This window comes from Peromyscus eremicus, chromosome 4 (assembly GCF_949786415.1).
Source record: "Peromyscus eremicus chromosome 4, PerEre_H2_v1, whole genome shotgun sequence".
Lineage (NCBI taxonomy): Eukaryota > Metazoa > Chordata > Mammalia > Rodentia > Cricetidae > Peromyscus > Peromyscus eremicus.
This window is the reverse complement of record NC_081419.1, coordinates 41,107,195-41,116,743: the sequence shown is the minus strand read 5'-3', so window position 1 is coordinate 41,116,743 and position 9,549 is coordinate 41,107,195. Positions and strand designations below refer to the sequence as shown.

General features: G+C 38.7%; 1 protein-coding gene across 1 annotated transcript in view; it reads left to right on the top strand.

Annotated features, from left to right (window-relative positions):
* Window positions 1-463: 463 nt before the first annotated feature.
* Window positions 464-9,549, top strand: part of Fap (fibroblast activation protein alpha) — a 76,168-nt gene continuing 67,082 nt past the window's right edge. The window contains exons 1-3 of the mRNA XM_059258840.1: window positions 464-548; window positions 662-812; window positions 3,956-3,966. Coding sequence (XP_059114823.1) covers window positions 464-548; window positions 662-812; window positions 3,956-3,966 — 247 coding nt within the window. The remainder of the gene's footprint in view (window positions 549-661; window positions 813-3,955; window positions 3,967-9,549) is intronic.

Sequence of the window (9,549 nt, the reverse complement as noted above, 5' to 3'; positions counted from 1 at the left end):
TTTGACTAGATGATAACTACACAATTTTTTTTATAAAGTCAATTTCCTTAGTTGGGAAAAAATGAAGAACAAAACACCTTATCAAAAGTATTTTTATCTTGATCCCCAAAGAGAAACAAGGTAAAGCTGTTGAAATGGTTAAATGTCCAAGTATTTGGAAACCTTTGCTTGGATACAAGCTAGATCACATACCTATCTGTAACTCTGCTATAAGAAATATATTCCTAACTTATGAAATTATGTGCAAGAGCCTGTCTCTGTTTTGTACCAGTCACATTCTATGTTAAACAGTTCAAATAGTTAATAGCTTCCAGATGTTATAGTCTGATAAGAAAACACAAACAAAAAAAAGTTTACTCATCTTTTTACTTTCCCCACACACTAACACTTTCAACGTAAATGTTCCTTCCTAAGGCTCTCTCAGTTCTTCATAAAGCCTGCTCACTGAGTCTCTGGGGTCCGAATGGGGACTCCTCCACTCACCTCCAGAGCTCTAAGTGCTACTCATACCAGTCACATGACAGTGTTCGTAATTGCTAAAGCTAGCAGTATGTATTTTAATTATACCTTAATCATTTATTGCAGACAGTTTCTATCCAGAAAAGGAGGTCTTGGGAATCATTCACTACCAAGCACTTGTTGACTTTTGGGGATTTGGCAGGCTGGAACAGAATTTCTGAGAAAGTATTATGTGGACGTTCCAAAGACAACAGCCTGTCTGAGAAGATCCCCTTGAAGGCACTTCATTTGGGACCAGGCTGGCGGTTTTATCTTGGATTGAGGGCTCACCATCAAGACTCATGGAGATATCGGTAAGTGCACAGCACACCTAAGATCACTCTCAGTGACTGCTCCCATTTGTTAGTGAGGACTCACTAACTGCAGAGGGATTGGGACTCATCCCAAAGCTGCTGTGGACTCTGAGTACATTTCTCTGCCAGTACTTGCTAATGACTCACTTTCCTTAATAGAACTTTCATGAGGCTGGAATTTGGGGATGGCTGTCTGGAGAATGTCTGAGAGGAAGTTCCCAAGCCACTGTCCTGGTTTATGGTGAAGAAAGCTTCCTGTGCTAACCAGAGCAGTCAGCTAGGGCAAACAGCAACATATTCCAGACATGCTTCCTCAGTGCTTTCCATAAACAGTTCATGAAAGACCAGCATGAAGGCATGAAGTTTAGCATAGTCAGGCAAAGGACATTACAAACTTCTGAAGAAAGTCATCGGTGGAAAGCTGAAGGCAGCATGTTTTAGCAACTGTATCCATGTGGAAACAGAGAGTCTACCGTAGTGAATTGCTCTGGTCCAGAGAGAAAGTCCAAAAAACAAAAAAGTGTGTGTGTGTGTATGTGTTGTGTGTGTGTTTGTGTGTGTATCTGTCTGTCTGTCTGTCTGTGTTTGTGTGTGTGTCTGTGTGTCTGTGTGAATTTCATCAGTCATTTTACTGATCTGCCAAGATGACCAATCACTTTGAAATACATGGACTTAGCCAAAATGAAGTACACATGACTACTCTCCACTTGCCTTTTTAAAATTTATTTTAAGGTCTTTATAATTACTAAATGTTCTCCTTTCTCAGAAGATATTCTGAGAGCAAAGCAAAAATATCACTCTTGTAAAGCCATTTCCATTCTTCCAAAGGTCTGCTGGTAAATTATTCCCACTGATCTTTCCGTCTTTCTAGCCTGTGCAAACACACCTAACCCATACTACATTTCAACAGATGGCGCTTCATTTCTTTAAAGGAAAGCAGCCGTGGGTTTAGACAGTTGAATTTTTAAACTTCTGTATTTACTGAAAGTGCATATGGTGCTATATGGACAAAGAAATTGTGCTGAAAGAAAAACATTTCTGTCTGCTGCACCTCCTAGGCTCCTAGGAGAAAAGTGTGCAGTTACACCATGTACTTCTCACAAAGCCGTATTTGGCTCCAATGTTCTTCCCTTCCTAAAAATTAGATATGTGTGATGCACGTATCAGAAAGTTTCTTTATTTGAAATTCCTCCTTTCAGCTGCAAATGGGAGGCGTATAGAAAAGATTGTTACCAAAGTGACTCGAGGGCTGGAGACATGGCTCAGCCGTTAAAGGCTAGGCTCACAACCCAAGTGAATCGAGTGATTTCTAGGAGAAAATGAAACACAAACCTGAACACCCCCCCCCCAAAAAAAGTGAAATGAAACAACCTCTGTAAGACAACATAAGCAGATGTTGGTGTAGAATTTATAAGGATGGGAGGGCTATAAAGCCTCCCTTGAGCCACTCATAGTTCATTTAAAGGCCAAGAACGCCCCCAAAATCTGTTTCTAATTTTACAGAAATCTTTCTTGAAATTTGGCACAGTAGTCAAAAGTCCATGGAAAGGAAAAAAAAAAAAAAACCCTCACGTCCCGACTTCAGCTTCCAACTGGAAGACAGACTTGCTTCTTTTCAACAGTTTTCACAGATGCAGTGACCCACGCTGTGCAGTGAGAATCAGCTAACTTTGAAAAACATCTGGAAAAATGAAGGTTAGTGCGTGTGGTCTCGGGGATTACCACAAAGTCGAGGCAGCACGGGCTGAGGATTGTCCGAGTTTTCTATTGTTTAGAGAAGGTGAGGATTTGTGTGTGAGTACCGCTTCCTGGGGTGTGTTAGGATTGGAAGGTGGCTCTAAATATACTGTAGAAACATTTGTTTTAGCAGAACTGGAAGGGTTCCAGCAATTACCGCCAGATCAGTGGAACACAATCACAAGCTTTGAAGGGAAGGAGGAGTAGAAGCTAGGGCTCAACAGAAACCTTACCATTTCTTAGTAGGAACTAAGCCCGCGTCTAATTTTCTGTATTCTGTGTAGACGTGGCTGAAAACTGTCTTTGGAGTTGTCACCTTGGCTGCGCTTGCTTTACTGGTGATATGCATTGTCTTACGTCCCTCAAGAGGTAAGAAATTTCCCGATTCACTCAGTCTGCCTAGCGTCGCCTGGAAAATGCACCAATGTGTGAACTCAAATGGGTGAACATTTCCGAAGTGCTTATTTTCCAAAGGAAGCCTGTTATTTCTAAGAAGACGGATAAGTTCACAGTTGTGTTATGTGCAAGACCAGAAATACTGAAGAGTTAAGGGTAGGAAGAGATTTACAGTGTTATTTCAGCAACAGAAAAACCTAGGAGCTATTCTGCATCACTCCCACCACCCCCAAAAATACATGCAGAAGACAAGCTTTGATAGGCCTTTCAAGACAACATTTTTAACTTGCATTGTTTTCTATTACTAGATTTGCCTAGTGGCAAGTAAAAATAATGAGTAAGAATAGAAAAGTTAAAAAAAGAACCTACGGAGGCTTTGAAATCACTAAATAGTGCTTCCAAAAATTTAAGGAAGACATTCAGAATAGAAATCTCAGGAATAGCCATATAGGAAAAAGTAAAATTCTTGTTCTATATGTGGTAGCAATTAACGATTAAGTTAGGAGGCTTGGTGTAGTTAAGCAAGCATTATCAAGATAAACTGGTTTGGTGCGTGTGTGTGCAGAAAGACTCGGGCTGGCAGAGGTGGCACTTGACAGAGACCTGAAGGACTTTATGCACTGATTTTGAAACTAGTTTCAATTTTAATATTATCAATGGATAATGAACCCTTTCTTATTATGAAAATTCTTATGAATAGCAACTTGAGCTTCTAAAGCAGAAACATGATGCAACAATAACTAACAGATCCTGTACTGTAGGATCTGGACACATGATGTAACAATAACAGATCCTGTACTGTAGGCTCTGGGACAGATGATGTAACAATAACAGATCCTGTACTGTAGGCTCTGGACACATGATGTAACAATAACAGATCCTGTACTGTAGGCTCTGGACACATGATGTAACAATAACAGATCTTGTACTGTAGGCTCTGGACACAAGAGTTGGGAAGTACCTGTGGTTAAAAGTGACTGACCCTAAGGGGGCTAATGACACACCTTCAGCCGAAGAGCATGTGAGTCCTGAATTATCTGTTGCCTTTAAAATGGAAACACACAAAAAATTGAAGAGTTCAAAATATTCGTGGGACTTTCACAGAATTAGAAAGCAAATACAGATGAACCTGATGAAGGCAGTGTTCTTGTGTCGACATTTTAATGTTTAGCTTGTATTTCCACTCCCCACAGCGCAAGATTTTTCCTGGGCTATTAAAATGTATGCCCTTATGATCACTTTTTTCAAAATAAGTTCAAGTTCAAATTTATTTTAAGCCAGACTATCACCTCAGTGTTTTAGAGGACACATTTCCTTCAATCCAGATCTATTGAGTCCTGAGCTAGGTCTCTGACCCATTTAATCCAATCTATTAAAAATTATCCTCTGAATTTTGCACTCACCGGAGCTTGAAATGGATAATCTGCTCCCTCAAAAAATTAACAGTCTTTAGAATAAAAGTATATGGACTTTGTTGAGACAACCTTTCATGTTCACAAGTGTTGCACTCTGGACTTTGAAATATATTTCCAATGAGAAGCATATTTATCCAATGCACATAGCATATAAGGATAGATATTTGGGTCTATACTTACATTTATAGATATAGACATTTGTGTAATTACATATAATCCCAATCTTTATCTTCTTTCCAAGTTTTTTATGAATAGCATACTCAAAAATATGTTATAAACTATATATAACATAAAAGTCCTGTGTTTTTTTTATAACACAGATTTCTATTTTCAATGGAAAAGATAATTCTCTAAGTAATTTCCTGTTATTGTGGAATAATCAAATTAACCTCAAGACAAAATTTTAGCACTCATTTAGTCTAATGGAGAAGTAAAAAATGCTTAGAACTACTTTTTGGTGTATAACATCATTGTCTTTTTATACTAAAGAACTTCTCGGAATGTCACCTGAATAGTTTCTGAGTGAGACTAATCGTTCCTCACCTCTACAGCAGGTCTGGGGTCTGGTGGAATGACCTCCTCCTTTTGACCTCCCTTCTTTTTTCCCACGTCCCACACCTTCACCATGTCCAGGCTGAGTATCAGGTCCCACGCTAGCTCACATTTCTCCAGTGCCTGAGAGAACAGAATTTGAGGTGGGAAATCAGGGGAAAGCAGGAAGGGAAGAGGAAAGAGAACTAAAGGCTACATAAGCCTGTACATGCACTTCGTCAGAACCACCACCACCACACATTTGTCCTCTGGGCCTTTGGTTCCTCGTCCAGGTGCTGCGGGACACTGTAGCAGAAGTCAAGAACCAGCCATCCATTCCTTTATTTACGCACTAATGCGCTGGGTCCCCCAAAGTACCTCCCATCATTGTGCTGTTGTGGAGGTGGTCAGTCGTCTCAGTTTTCCCGTAGGCAAACATAGAATAATTCTTCACTCTGCACACCTCAAAACACATGGCCATCACCACCACTACAGAAGAAGGTTTCTGTCACTCTCCACAAGTATAAGAGAAAGAAATAGAGTCAGGACAAAAGGGGCTTTTCCTTCCAGGGCAGACGTCCACAAAGGATCAGCTTCCAGCTTCAAAGGGTTTTGGAGGAAAGAGAGCAGATCGTAGGAATAAGTAGAAATGTGGTAGTGAATAAGTGTGCTCTGTTTAGCTCACTTACATTTTAAAAACAACTGTGTTACAGCTCTTTATGAAACTCCTCAAAGATTTCATTTTAATTTTATTCCAAACTGAAGACAAACATGCATTTCTACCCTGCAGTCCCATGTGATCCTTGGCTGGATCCTTCTGGATCTTCATTTCACTCTCCTTTTTATCCTATCTCCATTTATTCTCTCTCTTAAGGATTTCTTCCCTGGCATCACCCTTATACCCCCGTGGCAATGCATCCAAGGGAAAAGTCAGCACAGCGCTCCTCAGTTTCCCTTTATATAGGCTGATGACCACCACCACACACTTTCTTGTTGCAAGAAATTTAGAAATACGATAAAAACTAAAACCAGAATTAGAAAGTTGCAAAGGTCTTAGAATTCTTTAAAATCTCTATGGCCTTCCTTGGGTCATGATTTATGTCTTCTGAATTTCACCCTTTCCTCCTCCGGTTCTTTGGATAGTACATTACTCCATGTGGTGATACCCAAGCACTCAATACATGTGAGCTGCGATTTTTGACATTTATTTATTTTACATATTTATCTCTATGTGTATGTGTGTGGGTGTGTTTATATGGTTGTCAGAGGACAACTTGTGCAAGTTGGATCTCTCCTTTTACCCTATGAGTTCCTGAAACCAAACTCAGGGGTTCAGGCTTGGCGATAATCACCTTTAACTGCTGGGCCATCTCACCATCCCAACTATGATTTTTTTTTTTATTCCAAGATTTATAGCATGTGCTATATACTGGAAAAAAATGTGTCTACAACTCTGTTTTCTCTTCCATTCTAATATGGGCATATATATGTGATAAAAGATGATTCATAGACTTTTCTGTTTGATGTATTTAACTTTTTCAAAAATTTCTACTTAATTCTGATAGTAGGAACCTTTATCCCTGAGTGTCATCATCCTTGCTTCTATAGTCCACCTGTTTGGACTAAAACAACAAATATTTCAGAAACAGTTGTGTGTGTGGCAGTCCTAAAATGAAAAAAAAATGTAGAAAGATAAAGGGAATTGGGGATATAAAGCTGAGTGAGAGAAAGCAGAGGGAGTCACACTGTGTGGGAATCACAGGTTCTTTGAAGCATGACTTCATCGGTTCTGAGGAAAGGGGGACACTGTTGTTTTGGCCTGTGACCACACGAACAGCCTCTTACCTGCCTTGACACTTTTTCCTCCATTGGTTATTGCTGTTGATTTAACCTAATATGTTTTATAGAAATTTGTACTGGACGTCAATTTTGAAATTAGATTACCCATAAGAAATGAAGTCTTGGGCTTCTTTACGAATGCTTAAGTATTTGTTAAAGCAGCTCCCCAGCCCTCAGTACCGGAAGTAGTCTGCTCTGGCCGCCAGGAGCATTTAAACAGAGCTTTCTTTTCACACAGTTCTGGGGTCTGGAAGTCGGAGACCAAGGCGCCAGCTTGCTCCTTTCTCCAGACTTCCTTTGACTTGCAGACTACTGTATCCTTACTCTCCCTTATGTATGGATGTCCCTGGTGTTGCTTCCTCTTCTTATAATGACATGGATCTGCCTGGATTAGAGCTCTGCCACTACGATGTCGTTTAACTTTAATTACATCTTTAACTTCTAAATACAATCACATTGGGGTTGCCATTCAACTTGTAACCTTTATTTTTTTTACATATTTATATGTTTTTATTCATTTCTCTCTCTCTCTCTCTCTCTCTCTCTCTCTCTCTCTCTCTCTCTCTCTCCCATAACAAGATAACAAGAGTGATCAATAACACTTTCTTTGAGATGATATCTAAACTAGGACTTTAAGAACAAAAAGGGTAAAAGCTCATGACAAGCCCTCCCTATAGGGCGAGATCAAGGACAAGGCCTCTGACTCAGGAATGTTTTTAGAAAGTTCATGAAACCAGAAAGAGTCATGACTCCAGAACTATTTCAATGATTAGCAAAGAAAACATAACTACACATTCTCCTATGATATCATATAAGCACACATCACTATTAACATTTGTTAATACTCATTAATAATAGCTACTCATACCTTAAATGTAGTGTATTTTAGAAGGTTTTTGAATTTATAACTAATTTAAATAGAACAGTGATTAATACCATCTAAGAAGAAAAACCATTTCAATGCTTAGGTTAGGCAGAAATAGTTATTATTCTGGTAACTATAACTTATAACTCAGCAGTTACTTTTTGTGAAAATAAATTTTGTGAAATGCAATCATTTTGAATGAGATGAGAACGTTTTTAAGATTTGCACAGTATTAACATTTACAACTATGAAACAAACTCTCTAATATTTATGAAGAATTTTAAGCTTATTTATTCACTGTTATTTTGAAGGGAATATGTGGGAATTCTGAAAGGTTGAGAGAAGGAACCAAAAAGGTCATGGGCATAAAAGAGCTTCTGGGTGGAAAATAAGCAGATCAAATGTGTATATTATATTTCTGTGATTGTTACTCCACAATAGAAATTTAATTTTAACAAACTAACTCCCTTTGAATATTGCCAAATTCTCAATAATTACAAAAATAGTCAAAAGCTTTCTGATAATCCTGTAATACAAAGAAGCTTATTTGTCTCAGATTTCCAAAGAAAATTGTGCTACGCCCTCTACAGGGACATCTCACCAGAGGCATACCCTGAGAAAAACACAAAACAGGTTCCAAAGTTCAAGTTGAGGGTTTGGAAAAGCAAGCCTGGTTTCTTTTTCAAAACCACAGAAGATCCGACTGGGAGTAATGGCAGTAATCAACACAGTAGGTACAAAGTGAAAGAGTTTCTTTACAGAGCAGCCAATCTAGTATAAAATCTCCCTTTTCCTTGGCTCCCATTATACTCAAAGGAAAGAGCATATTGCTTATTTTTATATCCTTGCAAACTGATTAAAATGGTATAGCAAAATAGAGTAGCTCATAATCTTTATTCACCTTTATTCCTGTTAACAATTACAGGAATAGCATTAAGATCTGAATTGATTATATGCAGACTGTGATTTTATATTTGGCAGAAAGATCAATGTGCCGAGTACTTTTGAAAGGAACAGATCCATATAACCTGCATGGCCAAAGGCAACCGCAAACAAACCAGCATCCGGGCAAGTTAGATGAGACAAGTTCCTCCAACAGTTTCAGATACCAAAACTCACAAGTCAAAAATAGAAAACTGGAGTAATGCTACAATTCTAAAGAGACTGTGTGAGAGTTCATGTGTTGTCTGTTACATGTGTGTATTCCCAGCACTCAGACCACAGGATCCCGGCCGTGAGTTTGAAGTTCAATACCTGCCTGTGCTGTAAGATGTGATCCTATCTCAGAAATCCAAAACGTGAAAACTGAAAGAACAAGAGATTGAGTTAGCACTTTTAAAACTCTCCCCCAAAACAAAATACTAAGCCCAGATGGCTTCAACAGAGAGAGAGAGAGAGAGAGAGAGAGAGAGAGAGAGAGAGAGAGAACTTCCCAACTCACGCTAGAGGCCACTGTTGGCTGATATTACAACAAGTGAACAAAAGAAGACAAGAAAGAGAAAAATGTAGACCAATATTCTTTATGACTATAAATTTTTAAATTCTCAACAAAATATTATAGTAAATCAAATTCAGTGATATTTTTAAAGATTGTGCATCAGAACTATGGGATTTCTCCCAAGACTTTAAGGTTGTTTTTAACATTTTTAAATGAATATAATAAACCTTAAATAAAGAAAAAGAACAAAACCCACGTTATCATTAAAACAAGTACAGAGAAAGGATCTGAGAAAAACTTGACTATTTTCACGATGCAATCATAGCACTGGAAATACAGAGGCAGAAAAATAGCTGCAAGCTTGAAGCTAGCCTCGTCTACTTAGCCAGTTCTAGGCTAGCCATGTAGGGGACCCACTCTCAGAACCCAGAACAAGAAAGCAACAACAGACTCGACAGATGAAAGGTATGTTTATGAGGGGGATTTATGATCGCATGACATGGTCTTGACAGTCCA